At 45.1% G+C, this 19,139-nt stretch overlaps 1 protein-coding gene across 6 annotated transcripts in view; it reads left to right on the top strand.

Annotated features, from left to right (window-relative positions):
• Nucleotides 1–1,102: 1,102 nt before the first annotated feature.
• The window catches only part of SON (SON DNA and RNA binding protein), a 40,327-nt gene continuing 22,290 nt past the window's right edge, over nucleotides 1,103–19,139 (top strand). For 5 of the 6 annotated variants that reach the window (XR_012589091.1, XR_012589092.1, XR_012589093.1 and 2 more), the window contains exons 1-4: nucleotides 1,103–1,720; nucleotides 3,380–3,546; nucleotides 5,966–16,147; nucleotides 17,681–17,841. Coding sequence is in view for 3 of the 6 variants with exons in the window: in XM_074601270.1 (XP_074457371.1) it covers nucleotides 1,605–1,720; nucleotides 3,380–3,546; nucleotides 5,966–16,147; nucleotides 17,681–17,841 (10,626 nt within the window). In the remaining 3 variants the exon portion in view is untranslated. Of the gene's footprint in view, nucleotides 1,721–2,461; nucleotides 2,652–3,379; nucleotides 3,547–5,965; nucleotides 16,148–17,680; nucleotides 17,842–19,139 lie in introns of those variants that run through there. The other variant, XM_074601280.1, reaches the window with a different exon arrangement.

A 19,139-nucleotide genomic window follows, 5' to 3' on the forward strand; every position in this document is an offset into this window, starting at 1 on the left:
GTCTTTTCACAGCAAACAGAGAGGGGAAGGAAGAGCAGGAATAGTTATTTTCCCGCAGAGACTCATTTCTGTAAACGGTGATTTTCATAGTTTTTACTTTGTCTGTGCTCATTTTTAGGGAACCAGAGCAAAATGTGCAGCACGCACTAAAATCCTTCCCTGGCTTTTTTTTTTTCTTTTTTTTTGTACCTTTCTTCACGATTTTACTTGTATAGATGGAGGCCTACAGTGTTGGGGATATCAGTGTAGTTAAGCTACTTTGAATGAATAACTGCAGCTGGAAGGGGTCCCTTCCCTGAGGGTGCAGAGGTCCATGGTGCGGCCTCCCCTTGGCTGGCATCGGAGTTGTGATCCCTGCCTGGAACGGCTCTTTTTTGGCCTGAAGCCCCTAACATAGGTTAAGTTACGCCAGTCAAACCTGCTGTTCTCTTGAGTACAGCTGTTTTTGCTGGGAAGGGGTGAGTTACGATCTCATCGTGCTGAAAACCTTTGCGGCTTCATTGTTACGGCCAGTCCCCCACTAGTGACCTTATGCCTGTGTAGGGTATCGCTACTTCTATTTGGGTAAAAGCGTGCCTGGTCTAGGCAAGGCCATTTGCATCAGGGGAATCAAAGTATGTCTGAAATTGTTCAAGTGAAACGTTTTCAATCTTTAGCTCACCGAATACCAGAAATTATATACTGGTAAGATCTACATTATACCAGTGTTGGTGTGGCACGGAAGGTACAGGTTCTTTGTAAAAGGGCCTCTTAAATATAACTTTCTATTATAATAAATCCACTGTGATATAAAAGTAAGAAAATTGATACAAGTATCAATTCCATTATTTTTGCAGAGTTAGTATTAAGGCAGGCCGCCTCCCAGCAACACACAGTAAAGGACAAATGCTGCTTTTAAAAGGTCTTGCCACATTGAACTTGAGGCCAACATTGCAAATAAAGACCCTGGCAGCAATTAAATGGCTGTACATAGATTTTGAGGCATTTTACATTTATTGCAGGTCAGCTAACCCATCCCTAAGTTACTACTTCATGCCACCAGAAGAAACTAAATGGGGGTGGGGGAAGAGCCTCCCAGCTATAGGATTATTCTGCTTTATGGGGGGGAAGAGCCTTCCAGCTGTAGGGTCATTCCATTTTTACAGGACCGGAGACGACAAAGTCATATTTAGACACGTATAGAGTTGTGAATCTGTTTTGGGGCAGCACAAAGGGGACGGTACTCGGGACAAACTGATTTTTTCCCCTCAGGTGTAATTTATTTTATTGGCGGCGGCATTTCCCTTCTCTTTCCTTTGTTCCCCCCCCCTCCCTTTTTTTTTTCTTCCCCATTTTTCTCCCACCTCGCCCCGTCCCCGCCGCCAGCCCCCCGGAGCACATGGTGCGTGTCACCGCCGGGCCGCCTGGCTGCCGGGGCGGGCGGAGGTGGAGGGGGAGGGCGCCGTTCGCATGGAGCCGCCGCTCGGTGAGTGAGGGCAGCGCCGCGCCGCGCCGGGCCCGGTGATGCAGCACTCGGCTGCGGGCAGGCCCCCCTGCTAGGCGCTGCCCGCCCGCGCTCGGCTCGGCACACACGGGGCGGCGGAGGCCCCGCTCCATGGAGACCAATGGCATCGCTCCCGCCCACCCCCACCGGCCCCGAGCCCGCCGACACGCACAGCCGCACGCTTCAGCCCACCATGGCCCCCACACCGCCGCCGCCGCCGCTCCGGCCCTCGGTGAGGTGAGTGCCGGCCGCCGGGGCTTCTCCGCGGAGGCCCGGACGGCCGCGGGCCGCGCTGGAGACGGACGCGATCGCGGGGGGTGGGGAGGGGGGGAAAGGGTTGTGTGAGGGGGGCGTGTGTGTGTGTGTGTGTGGCGGGGACGGGGACAGGGCCGCAGGGACTGGCGGTGACCGGCCACCATGGTGCCCTCCACCGACTCCCCCCCCTCTCCCGTCTCCCCGGGGGGGTGGAGGGGTGGTGGTGAGGCGCAGCGTTTCGGTGTACGGGGCGCGAGAAGGGCCGAGAACGGCGCAGCGGCGGGGCGGGGGAGGGTGGTGTCGGTGTAGGGGCACAACGGCAGTTAACGGTTTCATCCGGTGTGGGGGGCGGGGAGGGAGGGGGCAGGGCGGCCCTCCGGCGCTTTGCCGGTCGCGGCGGGGCGGGTAGGCAGCCGCCGGGAGGCGCGCGCGGCCGGCGGGGTGTGTGTGGGGGGGTGAGCGCAACAACATGGCGGCGCCGCGCGCGCCGGCGGGGGGGAAGGGGGAGGGGGAGCCGAGACACGAGACGTCGCCCCCCCCCTCCCCCCGGAAGCCAGACGGGTGCTGGCGCTCTATGGCTTTTGCTGGGGGCTAGAGCGCCCCCTTCCCCCCCCTCCCCCCCCCCGCTGTCGTCCTGCGACGTCATCCGGTAGAGGGCAGCCAATCGCGAGAGGGCGTATAGCGAGGACGTCAGCACGGGCCCTCGGCCTCTGGTTGCTGCGGTGCCTTGTGGGATATTGGAGGCCTCGCGTCTGGGCAGGAAGGGAAAGCGGAGCGCGGCGGCGGGGGAAGTGGGGGCCGCGGGCCGCCGATGCCGCAGGGCTGTCATGGCGACTAATATCGAGCAGATTTTTCGGTCCTTCGTGGTTAGCAAATTCCGGGAGATCCAGGAAGAGCAGCAGCAGCACGACGGGTAAACGAGCCTGCCTGGGGCGAGGCGGCGCAGCCGGGGCCTACCGCGCGGGGAGAGGAGGGGAAGGGCCGGAGGGAGGCGGGCCGCGGCCTGGGGCACCTGGCGGGTCGTTTCGGCGTCAACATGTCGGGGCCCCGGGGGCTCGCGCCCTTGCGAGCGCCTTGAGCGAAAACACGGCGGGAAGGGAGGGAAGGGGGGGGAGGGGAGGGGAGAAGGAGGGCGGAGGGGCGGGCTTTCGCACGCCTTGTTGGCTGGCCAGCGCGCCCCCGTTTTCGGCGTTGGTCCCTTGTGTCGGGGTAAGAGGGGAACGGGGGAGCGTCTTGGGCGATTCATCTTAACTGATCTTGCTACATTTAAGCTCGCTTAGTTTTTTTTTTCCCCAGTCTTATCTCGCAAAGTAAGCAAAGTCTGATGGAGAAAAGTGAGTGATGGGTGCTTATTTTGTGAGGGGAGCCTATACAACTTCTTACATAAAAGTACGGGGAGTGTGGCATATTCGAGAACATGTTTTCCTCCCTTGTGCCTGATACTCAGTTATCACAACGTCTTCTGTTGTGATTAAGTGGAAGCTAATCAATAGGTAGATGTTTCACTAACAGCATGGCTTCTTCAGGAGGCTAAAATACTGTTTTGAAGGGTTGAGTATAATAAATGCTTATGAATTTAAAAAAAAAAAGTCAAAAAAGGCTCAAATTTGCTTGTATTATGTTGATATTTTTTTTGGTTAGTGGAAAGGTAGAAGGCCAGCCCAATGGTGACACAATCCCAGCTGAGCAAGCCAATCCTTCAGATGACACTGGTGCTGGTGCTGGGAGTCGTCAGAATGATCAGATAGTGCAGAAAATAGAGGAAGTGCTCTCTGGAGCCCTTGATACAGAGCTGCAGTGCAAATCAGGTAAATGAAAACACATTTGGCAAGTACGTTGTTTCAGAGGCTTGTTGTAGTGCTTAAAATTTAATCAGTTTTACAGAGATGAAAAATACTTTTTGGTACTGCTCCTCTCACCGAGCTTCGTCTGAAAAGTTGTATGTTTATTGTAATGTTTGTTAAGTTTTGTATTTTTTTTTCCTACTGTCATCTGCAACCGTAGATGGACGGAGAAATACATAACTTAAAAATTGAAGCTGGTTATTATATGAAAGCATTGCTTAGTGTGTGAAAAAGTTACTTTCTTTTCTCTCCATTACAATAATGCTAAAATGTATAAATAATTTTTCTCTAGATATAATTGTGCTTTATTCTGTATTTATCTACTCCAGGGTCTCAATGAGCAGTTCTTACTAACAAAGATAGTACTGATGGGTAGAAGCATTGTTTGTTGTGTTGTTTTGGATTGGTTTACAAGATTATTCCTAAAAATCATTTATTAGAATTCAGAACTGTATGATTATCTCTTCTGTCAGAGTAAGGTGTTTGGTTGTTGAATAATGCACTTACCTTTAAAATGTAGATACTCAGATTGCAATCTTCCAAAGGTTAAGAAATTTTTGTGTAACAATCTCATAACTTCAGTAAATTAGTAGAGTTATTATTCCAAAGAGTTGCATGAGTATCCCTTCTCAAGGGACTAGTCCTTTCTGTAAGATTTCTGTATCAGGAGAGTTAGTGACATAAAGGCTCTAATTATTGCATTTCTAATTTTTCGGAGTTGAAACATAGGTGACTGCGATGTGCTTGGTAAGTATAGTTCTAGAGTGATTTGTCTTTTTTTTTAGGAGGCAGTGTAGGAAATTGTTTATTTCAGAGATTCTTTTTTTGCAAGGTTTTGGAATTGCCTCTTCTTTCTTTTATGCACAGTGGCTTGTTTACCTTGCACTTTCAACAGTCGTTCAGTTATGCTGTACAAGCAGCACTTTAGGCTGGCATCTGTTTTTTTTTATTTTTGTTTTTCTATCGTGGAAGAATGAGGCGAGCTAACATGGTAATAAATGAGACTTATTAACCTGGAAGTTAATGAACTTAACCTATGGTAAACCTTCCCACTGTTCATATCTGGAAAGGAGTTAACATTGCTGTTGGACAACAGAGATTATCTGAAAAAGCAGTGTAGAAAAGGTCATTTGACTCTGCTTCATTATCCTTTTCATTGCATTCACAAGAGTGTTGGTGGAAACACTATTTTTTGTTAAAGTGTTTATTCTACGTAAATGTATGTGCTTAAAACTGTCTAAGATACTTGTTTATGGAATCTAAAGTCACGTTCATTTAATAGTATTGCAATTACCAAGAGTTTATGAATGATTTTGTATTGTTTTAAGATACTTGAAAGAGTATGCTTTGTGATCACAGCCAGATTATAATTGGAGAATGCATATTGTTGCACTGGCCAGTGTAAATAATCATTGAGGATAACATGCAAGCACACTTGATATATAGTTCACGTTTAAGAGAAATTATAACAAATTGTTTTTAATAGAAATGCATTTCTCATGAAAACATAGCACTAGATCCAAAGAAGGGCAAGAACCTAACAGGGGTTAAATGCAGAGGGAAATGAGGTATAGAATTAAAAGAAGGTGATTGAAACATTAGTCATCATCTTTTCTTTCCCCCTCAGTGATTGCTTGTCTCTGCAGTCACCCGAATTTATTTTTTACTTTCTTGTTTGAAGCAAAAATTCAATTAGGTATTTGGAGGTCTGCAATTGCTTGTGGCAACTGCAGTCCAGTCTGAGCAGCTGGTGGCCTATGATGCCTTCAAGTTTTTTTGGGATTGGGGAAGTAGATGCTGTTTCCCCAAATTTGCTTGAAGAACTTAGTCTGTGAGGAACTTAATCAGTAAATATGCTTCGATAATTTCTGACGCACTAGTAGTACTGGGCTCACTCACAGGTTAAAGCATAGTAGAGGATAATGGGCTGATCACATTTTGTACAATAAGCATAGCACTACTTAGATAATTTACCTGGAAAATGGGATTTCTTGTTTCACTTCTGTGTGCAGCTTTGTGTAGTTTTAAAGCACATTTCCAGCCTCCTGGAAGAATGCACTACCCAGTTGAATATAGGTGGAATTACATCCACGTACTTCCTGGAACGAGTGATGTTCCCACTGGACCTGCATTACTGACCAAGAAGATTTATTAACCTTTTGAGAAAAATTGGCTTATTTTTATTTAAAGTGACTCCTGAGAGGAAGGGTGAGAGGGCTGAAAGGGCAGTGTGGGCTATTTGTGTAAGATAGTTTAGTGAGGAAGGCATGGGTTTCAAGTCTGAATTTTTTGTACCTCTGTCTGTGTACTTGGTCACTGGTCTAAGAGAATTTTTAAAACGTAGTTTTAATAACATTTACAAGGAATATATCATTTTTTCTAGATGTAGACAAAAATACTGTGAAAAATAGTACTCAGTCTACAAAAAGAAGCTCCACTGGTGAAGATGAAATTCCTAGGAAAAAATCCAAGAAGAACAAGAAGCACAAAAGTAAGAAGAAGAAGAAAAAGAAGAAGAAAAGGAAGAAAGAGAAAAAGCATAAAAAGCAGCCAAAGGAGTCGAAGTTGAGCACACGTCATGGAGATCATGCAGACTTGCAGCCTGCTTCTCAGTTGATGCCAGAGAAATCAAGCTCCAAGTTGAGTGTACAGCATGGAGGATCTGGAGATGCAAATCTGTCTGTCCACATGCAACCAGAAGAACTGTGCTTAAAAGCCAGTGGGGAGCTTGATAGGCAAGCTCTAGGACTTACGTCTCATTCAATAACTGATTCTCAGCAATCTACAGAAAATCTTGGAAGTGAGAAGGGGACTTTGTGTGCAACAAATCCTCCATTTAATATAGAAGGCAGCCAGTCTGTTATCCCAGAAAATACTAGTATAACTCAAACTAGAATTTGCACTAGAGAAGAACAAATTAAACAGTCTCATGAATCTATTTATCCTATAGCTATTCATGCAAGTGAAAAGGATGTTCTTGTTGATACTGGACATGATACTTCGTCTAGCATCCCATTGGGAGTTGCCAATAAAACTGAAATTCAGAAAGATTCGTCAGCAACTGTAGCTTCAGAGGTAATAGAAGCACTAAAAGTTTCAGAAGTTATTCTGGAATCTAAAGGCACTGGGGAAGTAAGAGCTTTGGATACAGTTCTTGAGTCTGAGACTATGGAGGTGTTGGAATATTCAGAAGCATCTCTACAATCTATGGCACAGGCGGGAGCAAAAGAGTTAGAAGCAGCTGCAGAATCTGTGTCTTTGGCAAGTGATGTCACAACAATTCCTGCAAATCAGGTGGGTCTGAATACTGTGAACGTAGCTCACGTGCCTGTTGCCGTGGAAGAAGTGAAAATTCCAGAAGCAACTGAAGAATCTCTGCATATGGGAAATGTGAAAAATGTGGAAAGATCGTTGGAATTAGGGGGTGCGAAGCCCTCAGTTATATCTGATCATCTGAGAGTGACACAGTGCAGCCCCATGGAGGGTTCAAGTGTCTTGAAGGCAGATGTGTCTTTGCAACATCCTTTTAAAATACCTGCAGCGACTGCTGTGACCCAGGTGGAAATAAAAAGTGCCAAAATACTCCTGGGATCAGGAGCTGTTACAGAAGTGAAGGGTATTGAACTAGCTAGAGGCTCTAGCTCAGTCAAAGAGGCTCAAGAATGTCTGCAAGTTGAAGTAGTCAAAGATGTGGAAGGTACCACTGACCCTGCAACAGTGCTGAATGCCTCAGGAGTGTTCCTACAACCTCAAGTCTTGACAGAAACAAGAAGTGTGGATAGAATCCAGCAATCTGCACTTCCAGCGGAATTAACAGATGTAAATGTGGCTGCAGATGCAAAAGGTTTAAGAGCAACTCAAGAACCTGTAGCGGTTGTGCAGACCTTCGTTCCCCAAACAACTCCAGAAATCCAGATGGTGGAGGGTTTTAAAGGTCCACGAGCAACTGTGGAAGCTACAGCACTAACAGGAGTAAAAGGTCGAGAAACAAGCCAAGCTACTCTGCAGCTGGAAAATACTAATACTTCAAAAATTTCAGGACCTACTCTCAAGCCTGTAGCTGTAACAGAGTCAAAAGATTCAGAAGGTACTTCGTTACTGAGGCAACCAGAGGAACTGAGAGTATTAAGATCTGAGAGTGAATCAAATGTGAGAGGTTTGGAAGCAATTTCCCTATCTTTGCAAATGGAAGGTGTGAAAGCTTCAGAAGAATCTGTGCTTTGTAGGTCTGTAGCTAGAGGCTTAGCAGCCACACTAGATTCAACAGCGGTGTCAAAAGGTTCAGAAATAAATCTAGGTAGTATGGCAGGAGTAGAAGCAGGCTCGGAGGCCAGTCACCGAGCCATTGGATCTGCGAGACCAATGAAAAGTTTGGAAACAACTATAGGGCCTGTAGCAGTAACAGAAAGGACTCTTGAATCTGTGGTTGCATCTGTAAGCATGGAACCAGTTAAAGAGTCTGAGACATTAGCAGGAATGGTACATTTGAAAACCACAGCAGAAACAGTTGTAGAACCCCTTGGTGCAAGCAGAACAGGGAATTCCATCGTTTCGCATTCTCAGGTCATGACACATACGGGAACCTCACAAACTGAGGTGGTGGGGGACATAAAGGATTCTGAACCAGCTACCAGTTCTGCCACTGTAGAAGTGAGAGGTTTAGGCAACTTGTCGGAAGTTGCAGAGGTGAAAGATGTGGAAGCGAGATCAAAAACTTCACACTTAACACAGATGAAAAATTTGGAAATGGTTGTGGGATCTGAAGCAAGTTCAAAATCTGTACGGGAACAAACAGTAGGTCATTCACAAGCAGTATTAGAGTCTTTGCCCAGAGTGGAAGAAAAAGCTATGGCATCAGAAATAGTGACAGAAGTGAGAAACTTGAAAGGAACTTTAGAATCTCAGATTTTGACAGATGTGAGAACTCAGGGACCTACTGTTGAGTATATAATTGCAACAAGGAGGACAGGCATGCAAAAAACTGAGCCCTCACTTAGTAATGTAAAAGTTTTGGAAGAAGCTTCAGAAACAGAGAAAGTAATGAAAGCAAAATATTTGGAGCCAGCATCAGAAACTAGAGAATTGAGGTTGTTGGAAAGTATGAAAGAGTCTGCGACAGTAGAGGTGAAAGGTTCTGAAGCAGTTGAAGAGCCTGAGGTACACATGGATATCCAAGGTTTGGAAGCTTCCCAGAAGTTTGGAAACGTTGGGGTGGTGAATGTTTTAGAGGATGCTTCAGAAGCTGTTCCAGAATCTTTTCACACTGAAAAACAAGAGCATCTGCAAGTAGTACTAGAAGCAAAACCTGCTGCAGAATGGGAGAGCACAGAAGAGGCACCAGAAGTCTTGAGTGCTGCTGAAATGAGATCTTCTGAACCAGTTCCAAAAACAGGGGACATGAAAGATATGGAAGCAATGCCGGAACATGAAGTGGCAGCAGAAGTACAATATGCAGAAGGAGTGCAGGGTCAACAGATGGAGGATGTGAATGTTCCAGGTCAAGCTCTTGAATGTGAGATACTGGTTGAGAAGAAAGATGCAGAGCAAATTCAAGCATCTGAGCCTTTAATAGCAGAAACAGTTTTTAGTTCTTCACATGCAGCAGATGAAAAAGATTCAGCAGGGACTCCTGAATTCGAAATAATTGGAGACACAAAACAGTTGGAAGCAGCTCCAGCTCACATTGCAGAAACAGAAGATTTGGAAACTGCACCTCTTCCTGAGACTGTTGTAGGGCTGAAAGATGCAGAAGCAGATGGAGGGTTGGAGGCAGAGACAAAAGATTTGGAAGCAGTTCCAGTACCTGAGACCGTTACAGAAGCAGTTCCAGTACTTGCGGCAGAGGCAAGTCAGTCAGAAGTCATTCCACCGGCTGAGGCTGTCAAAGAAGCCACTCCAGAACAGGAGTCAGAGAAAAGAGATTCAGAAACATCCGATGTGCAACCTGATGTGGCGGCACGGATGAAGGAGACTCTGATGAGACTTGAGAAAGTTATGGAAAAAAGCAGCCATAGAAGCAGTGATAAAAAGCATGATGCAAAGAAACAAAAAAGGAGTCGCTCCAAGTCTCAGTCCAGGTCTAGGAAGCGGAAGAAAAAATCAAGGTCACGTTCTACTTCCAGGCGTTTGACCTCTAAAAGAGCACGTTCTAGGAGCAGAAACCATTCAGATTCCAGAAAAAAACATTCCAAATCTAGATCCAGATCTGTGGAGAAGAGAGAGAGAAGAGTGTCTTCCCGGAGGTCCAGGCGCAGACGTTCCAGGTCATCTGACCGTTACAGGTCTAAGTCCAGATCAGCAGAAAAGAGAGGGAGGTCCAGACGTAGACGTTCCAGGTCGTCTGACCACTACAGGTCTAAATCCAGATCAGTGGAAAAACGCCTGTCCTCCCGAAGGTCCAGACGTAGACGTTCCAGGTCTTCTGACCGCTACAGGTCCAAGTCCAGGTCAGTGGAAAAGCGACTGTCCTCTCGAAGGTCTGGGCGCCGACGTTCCAGGTCTTCTGACCGCTACAGGTCTAAGTCCAGGTCAGTGGAAAAGCGACTGTCCTCTCGAAGGTCTGGGCGCCGACGTTCCAGGTCTTCTGACCGCTACAGGTCTAAGTCCAGGTCAGTGGAAAAGCGACTGTCCTCTCGAAGGTCTGGGCGCCGACGTTCCAGGTCTTCTGACCGCTACAGGTCTAAATCACGGTCAGTGGAAAAGAGACTGTCCTCCCGAAGGTCTGGGCGCCGACGTTCCAGGTCTTCTGACCGCTACAGGTCTAAATCACGGTCAGTGGAAAAGAGGGGGAGCAGGTTGTCCTCCTGGAGATCCCGCCGCAGACGTTCCAGGTCCTCTGACCGTTCTAAATCAAGATCCAGGTCTTCAGAAAAGAGAGGGGGCAAAGAATACTCATGGAGGTTCAGACATAGAGGGTCTGGTTCCTCCGATCGTTCGAAATCTAGGTCAAGATCTGTAGAGAAGAGAGGTCGGAAGGCATCTCTGCGGAGGTCTAAACGTCAGCGCTCAAAGTCCTCTGACCGGTACAAGTCTAGATCCAGATCAGTAGAAAAAAGAGATCGAAAGCAATCATCGCGAAAGTCTAAACGTCAGCGCTCAAAGTCTTCTGACCGTTACAAGTCTAGATCCAAATCAGTGGAAAAAAAGAAGGAGTCATCACGAAAATCTAAGCGTCGCCGATCAAAATCTTCTGAACGTTACAAGTCTAGGTCTAGGTCTGTTGAAAAAAAACGCAAGGAGTCTTCAAAAAAATCCAAACGGAAACGGTCCAAGTCCTCTGATAGTGTTAAGTCAAGGTCCAAGTCTATAGAAAAAAGAGAGAATAAGTTATCCTCAGTAAAGTGCAGTAGCAAGCATGTGGACTCCTCTGAACTCACAGAGTCAACCAAATGTCCTGATAAAGTAGATGTTCCTGAACCTTCTGTTGCAAGTGAAGGCAGCTCTAAATCCTCTAATGGTCCCACATCAGTAGCTTTGTCTGTTGAAGGAATAAATGGCCCAGAGCTGCCGCCAGCATCTGAAAGTGGATTTTCCCAAACTTTTGATAGTCTTGAGAAAAGTTCCTCATCTGTTGAAAAAACGGTGGGTCTGCAGCCTTCTGTGATGTCTGAACTTGATAGCTCCAAAACCCCAGATGAACAGGAACTGAGATCCGTGCCTGTGGAAGAAACACAGGTTTCAGAGCTTCCTGTGACATCTGAAAATGGATCAGCGGAAAAAGCAGTGTCTCTGGAGTCTTCATCACTACCTGAACTTACATACTCCACATCCAAGTCAAGATCATCATCTGTCGAAAAAAGTGGAGATCCAGAAACTTCTTTGGTAATGCAATTTCAGCACTTTGCATCCCATGAAAATGAGTCAAGATCTACCTCTCTCAAAGAAATAGAGGGTCCAGAGCCTCTTCTGACACTTCAAAGTGGATGCTCTGTATCTTCTGATGATTACAAGACAATCTCCTCATCATCTGGAAGAATAGAGGTTCAGGGATCTTCTCTGATGTCTGAAAGTGTACCGTCTGACTTGTCCGAGGGTCATGAATTGAGACATATCCCCGGTGAAAAACAAGAGCTTCAGAATTTTTTGCAAGTACCTGAAAGTGAATCTTCCAAGTTGGCTGACAGCCCTGAGTCAAGGTCACTACCATTTGAAACAGTAGAGGCTCAAAAATCTTTTCAGGCACCTGAAGTTACACGCTCTGTGTTCCCTGATGTCTCTGAATCATCCTCCTTGCCTATTGAAAAGGGACAGATGCATGAGCCTTCTCTGGTTTCTGACAGTGGATGCTTCAGGTCTCCTGACGGACATGAGTCAGGATCCAGCTTTGCTCCACAAATAAATGAGTTTCCATTGATGCCTGAAGGTGGGTCTTTCAGGTCACCTGATGTAAATGACCAAAGATCTTTATCTGTTGAAAAAGTAAAGGCTCCAGCTGTTTCCCTAACATCTGAGTGTGGTCCTGTTGAGGTCTCGGGTGACATCATTGCAGTGTCATCTTTTGAAAAAATGCAGGAGGTTGCATTCACAACTGTTCATGAGTCCAGATCATCCGTTGACAAAGATTTAGATGGTCCGACACTTTCACAAGTACTTGAAGTTGACTGCTCTGAATCTTCTGAAATGCCTGAATCGAGGTACCTGCCTGCTGGAAAAATAGAGGGCACAGGATCTTTCTTGGTGTCTAAAAATGTAATTCCTGTGTGCCATGATGGCCATATATCAAGACACAATTACTTTGAGAAAACAGAAGGTGCAGAACTGTCGTTGGCATCTGAGCTTAGGTGTTCTGTCTTCCCTGAAGGCTATAAATTGACATCCACTGCAGTTGACAAAGTGGAGTTACAGAAGCCACTGGAAGGTGGGTTCTCTGAGTCTGCTGATGTTTGTGAATCAGTAAGCACACCTACTGAAAAACTGCAGGCCCCAGTGACTTCTTTGACACCTGAAGATGGGCTTTTCGTGTTGCATGACAGTCATGAATTGACACCTATCCCTGCTGAAAAAGTAGAGGTGCAAAAGCCATCTTTGCCATCTGAACTGAAATGCATTGCATCCCCTGATGGCCACAAACTGAGATCTGCTTATGATGAAGAAATACAAGTGCAGGAGACACCTCTGGTACTGGAAAGCAGATGTTCTGTTTCTGCTGATGGTCATGTGTTGACATCCACCCCTTTTGAAAAAGTTGAGGTAGAGGAGCCTTCTCAAATAGCTGGAAATGAATACAGAATAGGGCTTGATGGCCCGCAGTTAACATCAACCCCTGCTGAAAAAACAGAGATACGGGAACTTTATCAGATGTCTGAAGACAGATGTTCAGTGTCCATTGAGAGCCAGGAGTTGCGGTCACCCCCTGTTGAAAAGATACAAGTGCAAGAGCCTGCTCTCATGTCTGAAAATGAATATGCTGTATCTTGGGAGGGCCAGGAGTTGAGATCTAGCTCTCCTGAAAAGGTAGAGATGCAGGAGGCTTCTGTAGTACCTGACGATGAATATACTGTGTCTTCTGAAGGTCACAAATTGCCATCTTCCCTTGCTGAAAAAACAGAGGTACAGGAGTGTTCTCTGCTGTCTGAAAATGAATATGCTGTATCTCTTGAGGGCCGGGAGATGACAGCCATCCCTGCTGAAAAAGAGGTGCAGGAGCCTTCTCTGACATCCAACAGTGAATATACCATCTTCCCTGAACGCGAAGGATTACAGTCTACCCTTGCTGAAAAAATGGTGGTGCAGGAGCCTTCACTAATGTCAGACAGTCAATACGCTGCGTCCCCTGAAGGGCAGGAGTTGCTCCCTGCTCTTACTGAAAAAACAGAGGTGCAGGAGTGTGCTTTGCTGTCTGAAAATGAGTATGATGTATCCCCTGAAGGCCATGATTTGAGATCCAGTCCTGCTGAAAAGGAAGAAATGGAGGAACATTCTGAATCATCTGAAAGTGAAAGTTCAATGTCCACTGATAGTCACGAGTTGCAGTCTACTGTTGTTGAAAAAACAGAGGTGCAGGAGCTGTCTTTGATGTCTGAAGGTGAATGTGCCATGTCCCCTGAAGGTCAGGAGCTGCAGTCTAGCCCTATTGAAAAAGTAGAGGCTGAGGAACCTTCTCTGACATATGAAAATGAACATGCACTGTCCCCTCAAGAGTATGAATCAAGATTGACTCACGCTGAGAAAACAGAGGATATGGATTCTTCTTTCACATCTGAAAATGACCATCTTTTGTCTTTCGAGAGCCAGGAGGTAAGATTCACCCCTATTCGAAAAGCAGATGTGGGTGAGCTGTCTCCAACACCTGAAAATGAACATGCAGCATCCCCTGATGGCCAGGAGTTGAGATTCGCCACTGTTGAAAAAGTAGGCGGTCTTGAACCTTTGACGCTAAATGATAGAGCCTCCATGTCCCCTGATGGCAGTGACTTGAAATCCATCCCTGCTGAAAAAACGGATGATGCAATGCCTTCTTTAATGCATGAAAGTGGGTGCTCCATGTCCCCTGATGGCTACAGTGTGAAATCTGGCCCTGGTGAGGAAACAGGGGATCTAGAGCCCTCTTTGATATCTGAACGTAGACATTCCACATCTTCATATCAGGAAGGTCATGAGCTGAAATCTCCCATGGAGGAAGAGGGTCTGGAGTCCTCTTTGACTTCTGAACATAGAAGGTCTGTGTCCCCTGAGGGCCATGAGCAGAAATCTATAGATGAAGAAATGGATGATCGGGAGCCCTCTTTGGCATCTGAACATAGGCGCTCCATGTCCCCTGATGAGCATGAGTCAAGATCTAGCATTGGTGAAGAAGCAGAGTATCTGGAGCAGCCTTTGACAACAGAACGTAGATCCTCTGTGTCTTCTGATGAGCATGAGTCAAGGTCTACCACTGGTGAAGAGATAGAGGATGCAGAACCCTCATTGGCAGCTGAACGACGAGACTCCACATCTTCTGATGAGCATGAGTCAAGGTCTACCGCTGGTGAAGATATGGAAGATGGGGAGCCCTCTTTGACAGCTGAACGCAGACATTCCACATCCTCTGATGACCGTGAGTCAAGGTCTACAACTGGTGAAGAAATAGAGGATTTGGAACCTTCTTTGGCAGCTGAAGATAGACGCTCCATGTCTCCTGATGGACGTGAGTCAAGGTCAACCACTGGTGAAGAAGCAGAGGACCGGGAGCTCTCACTGACAGCTGAACGTAGGCATTCCACATCCTCAGATGAGCATGAGTCGAGGTCTACTGCTGGTGAAGATGTGGAGGATATGGAACCTTCCTTGACAGCTGAACGAAGAGATTCCACATCATCAGATGATCACGAGTCAAGGTCTACCACTGGTGAAGAAGCAGAGGACATGGAACCCTCTTTGACAACTGAACACAGACGTTCTACATCCCCTGATGGGCGTGAATCGAGGTCTACCACTGGTGAAGAAGCAGATGATGTGGAGACCTCCTTGACAGCTGAACGAAGAGACTCCACGTCGTCAGATGATCATGAATCAAGGTCTACCACTGGTGAAGAGGGTGAGGATGTGGAGCCCTCTTTGGCAGATGAAGATAAACAGGATTCCACACCTCTTGAGAGGTCGGAGGAACAGGACTCTTCCTTTATACATGAAAGTAGGTGTTCTGAGTCTTCCGAACGTGAAAAATCTAGATCCAAATCTGTTGATAAAATATCTGACAAAGAGTCTCCACGAAGATCTATAAGCAGACGCTCAAAGTCTCTTACTCGCCAAAAGAGTCGATCCACATCTGTTGAAAAAGTGGCAGACGGAGAGTCTTCACGGAGATCTAGACGTAGACGTTCCAGGTCTGCTGCTCACCAGAAGAGTAGATCCACATCTATTGAAAAAACAGCAGACAAAGAGTCTTCACGGAGGTCTAGACGTAGACGCTCCAGGTCCGCTGCTCGCCAAAGGAGTCAATCAACATCTGTTGAAAAAGCAGCAGACAAAGAGTCTTCGCGGAGGTCTAGACGTAGGCGCTCCAGGTCCGCTGCTCGCCAACGGAGTCGATCCAAATCTGTTGAAAAAACAGCAGACAAAGAATCTTCACGAAGGTCTAGAAGCAGGCGCTCCAGGTCTTCACAGCGCAGATCCCAGAGGTATGATACAGACTCTCGCTCTAGACGGAATCGCTCCAGATCAGTAACACGGAGAAGAGCATCAAGATCAAAATCTAATCGTCGCTCTCGGTCTAGCTCGTTGTCGCGTTCAAGGCACAGAAGGAGGAGTAGGTCAAGGTCAGCATCAAGAAGGCGACGTTCTTTATCAAGAGACAGGCGTAAGAGATCTCAGAGAAATAGATCAAGATCTACTGACAGAAGAAGAAGAAGATCAGATTCAAGAGATCGTAGAATATCACTCAGATTACGGAGCAGGAGTCGAACACCTATTCGTCAAAGGCGATCAAGGTCAAGAGGAAGAAGACGGAGCTCTAGTAGGTCACCAATTCGACTTCGACGGTCAAGATCTTCAGGGAGACGAAGATACAGCAGATCACCTGATCGTCGTAGGTCGAGGTCATCAGAACGATTTTCCAGCAGGTCACCTAAACGTCTTACAGACTTGGGTGAGTGACAGTTTTATTTTCAGTAGTTCCATGCTTAGGTGATACTGTTAGTTTATATAGTCTTATTTTAAATCTCTGTAGCATTCGTAAGGATTTTCTTGGAAGTCGTTTTGTGCATTATTTTTAGGCAATGACTTCCAGTAGGAACTTTTACATTGAAGCTGAATCAATGCTTACCATTTGGATGAAAGCGTATTCAGAGCAGGTTATATCTTTGTTATAGAGCTTTTATACAAAGGTAGTATGTTGCAGCCTCGAGCAACACTTTATTGTAATGGTTAGTAAAGGCCAAGTATTCTGTAAGAAACTTGGGAATTTCTAGTTTTCCTGAGCTCAAATTGGGCATGAAAGAATATTTGAAAGTAAGTGTCAGTTGGAGAGGTCTTAGCTCTGTTGTCAGCTGTAATGCTTGTTTGTCTGCTTCCATTACCCTGTCTTGCCTCTTTCCCATGATAAGAATTTAATGGGAAGGGAGACTTGTTTCTGATAGTATTCCCAGACACAGCTGATTGGAAAATAAAAAATGCTAATGAACTGCATCTTTTCTCTGATTGGAGAAAGAAAGGCCTTGTAGTTTCCTTAGGTAGTAAGTTACATATGGAGAAAGGAGGTTTTGGGAGACGAGCACTTATGCAGTGAGTTAGGAAACCTCCTTTTGTGGACCTCAGGATCTGATCCTTTTAGTCCCGTAACATAAAGTTACCATGGAAGCCCCTCTACCAGTGAAGTATTTTTGTACAGAACATGAGAATTAGTAAGCATCCTTGACTCTGCCTTCATGCTTTGATTGTGCAGCAAGTCTGTATCTGGATACTTTTACTGCTTAAGAGGTAAAGGAATGTTGTCCTTTCAGGATTTTTATAAAGCTTTTATGTTTGCAGAGATAATGGTAACTCATTTGCAAACTGGCAAATCAAATAAAGCATAACTTTATTTTCATTTACTATTTCTGTGATAGGGCCACATGTGCTTATTGCCTTAGTAAAGCAAAATACTGTTTTATTAACAGTTTTGCTTGTAATTGTATTTTATGCAAATGCAGATTTTATTCACTGCTTGTATTTCTCTGCTGGTTAGTTGTAAGTAGCTTTCAGGCTACGTACTGGGGGACTTGGAGACTTCCTCAAGACCTTTAAATGCTTTTCAGAGATGGCTAGAAGTGGAATAGAAATTTGGAATTTATGCTATATAGAAATGACGTAGTATTTCCAATACTAGAATGAATCAGTGAGGTAAAATAGGCAAAGAACTTCTGGGGTTTGGATGATTTTGAGTGCTGTAATTTGGACTCCCGTGCTTTGTGTTAAATTTGCAGTTTCACTTGTCTGTTGGGTAGACCAAATTTTAACAAGTCCTGAGAAACTAAGTACAGTTTTATTTATCTTCATAGAACATAAAAATGCATGGCATGGGTAAAATCTTTGTTTTGTCTTTGTACTTTGTTTAGTCTGACAGAAATGCTTGCTTATTATTAAAACAAGAATCTGTAAAAATAATAATTTTTCTTTAAAAAAAAAATACAATTTTTTTTAGACAAGGCTCAGCTACTTGAAATAGCCAAAGCTAATGCAGCGGCCATGTGTGCTAAGTCTGGTGTTCCCTTACCACCAAGCCTGATGCCTTTGTTATCTCAAAAGAAAGACGACAAAGCCAATCAGAAGTCATCAAGAGATACGCTAAAGGAGCTCACAGAGGTAAGCGAAAACAACAGTATTAAACCTGAAAATAAGCAAATTGTTGTTTTGTGACTTGTAGGCAAGCTGTCATTCTGTGTGCTTGGTTAGCATGTAAGCTGGCTGGTGATTTGAGCCCTTATTCTCTACACAGTTCTTTTTAAGTCATCAAAACAGGTATTTTAATTCTGTGGAAATACATGAAATCCAATTCTTTTGCCTTTTTTTTGTTTTGTTTTGATTCTGTTCTAACTTTGTACAAATTGGTAGTTTTCCTTGCAGTCCTGTTAATAAAAACCAAAGCTTTCACTTCTAGTTTTTGGTTCTGGTGGTTTTATTTATTTATGGCCTTACTTTAGTTAGTGAATTTCACATTGTTAAATGTTATCTCTGGGTCAAAAATCAAGTGCCGGCTTCACATAGTTCTGTATATTTTAATACGCACTCTTAAGATAATTTTAGAAAAAATACTGCTGCTATTCTGTTCCATTGCAGTTCACTTCTACAAATGGGATGTTTTTGTTCTGATTGTGGGGAAAAAAATTGCTATTTGTCCTTTTACTGTAGTAATATCATCTTTTTCAATTTGTTAATCTCCCTGTAGTTTTTTTTCCCCCAGAAACTAGAGAAAATTTGGAATAGAGTGAGGGGGGAGCGGGGAAGTGCTTTTGGATTGGTGTTTTTTATTTGTGTTTTTCTTTTTTTTTTAAATTGCATCATCAGCGTGACAGTTCTGAAATACCTGTTGATGGGAATAACATCTGAAATTAAGCAATGTCAAATTGCTGAAAAGTAATCTCTTAGTTGTGCGTGGGCTAGTGGAAGCAGAAGTACTTGTTTGTAAAAAAGCTGAGATTGTGCAGATACACTGTGCAGACATCTTAAGTGGTTCATGTAACCTGACCAAGATCCAGTGTAGCTAGTGCTAATCTGGAAGCCTAAAACCTGCCCCCGCCTTGCCCTTTCCAACTGTGGGAATCTGTTGGACAATGTTCCTGTTCCATTTAATCAAAATTGGCCGCAGAAGCAGCCTAGGCCATTGTTATATGGTAGTGTGCCCAAGAGGAGAACCCTTTCTGGAGCCTGTTCAGCTTCCTGTAAAGTTAGCTGTGTTGTCTTTCCTCTCTGCAGTGTAACCTGCAGACTGGACAGACTGCTTCCAATTAGTTGGGAGCCAACCTAATTAATATAGGTAATACATTTTGTTGATTAGCTTTGCAGATAGTGCAGGCTTTTCCTGTTGCCTGAAGAATGTGCTTCAGTCAATGTTTGGAGGCGTCTTAGCACAGGAGAGTGCAGGAATCTCTCTCTTTTTTTTT

The sequence above is a fragment of the Larus michahellis genome, chromosome 1 (assembly GCF_964199755.1).
Source record: "Larus michahellis chromosome 1, bLarMic1.1, whole genome shotgun sequence".
Lineage (NCBI taxonomy): Eukaryota > Metazoa > Chordata > Aves > Charadriiformes > Laridae > Larus > Larus michahellis.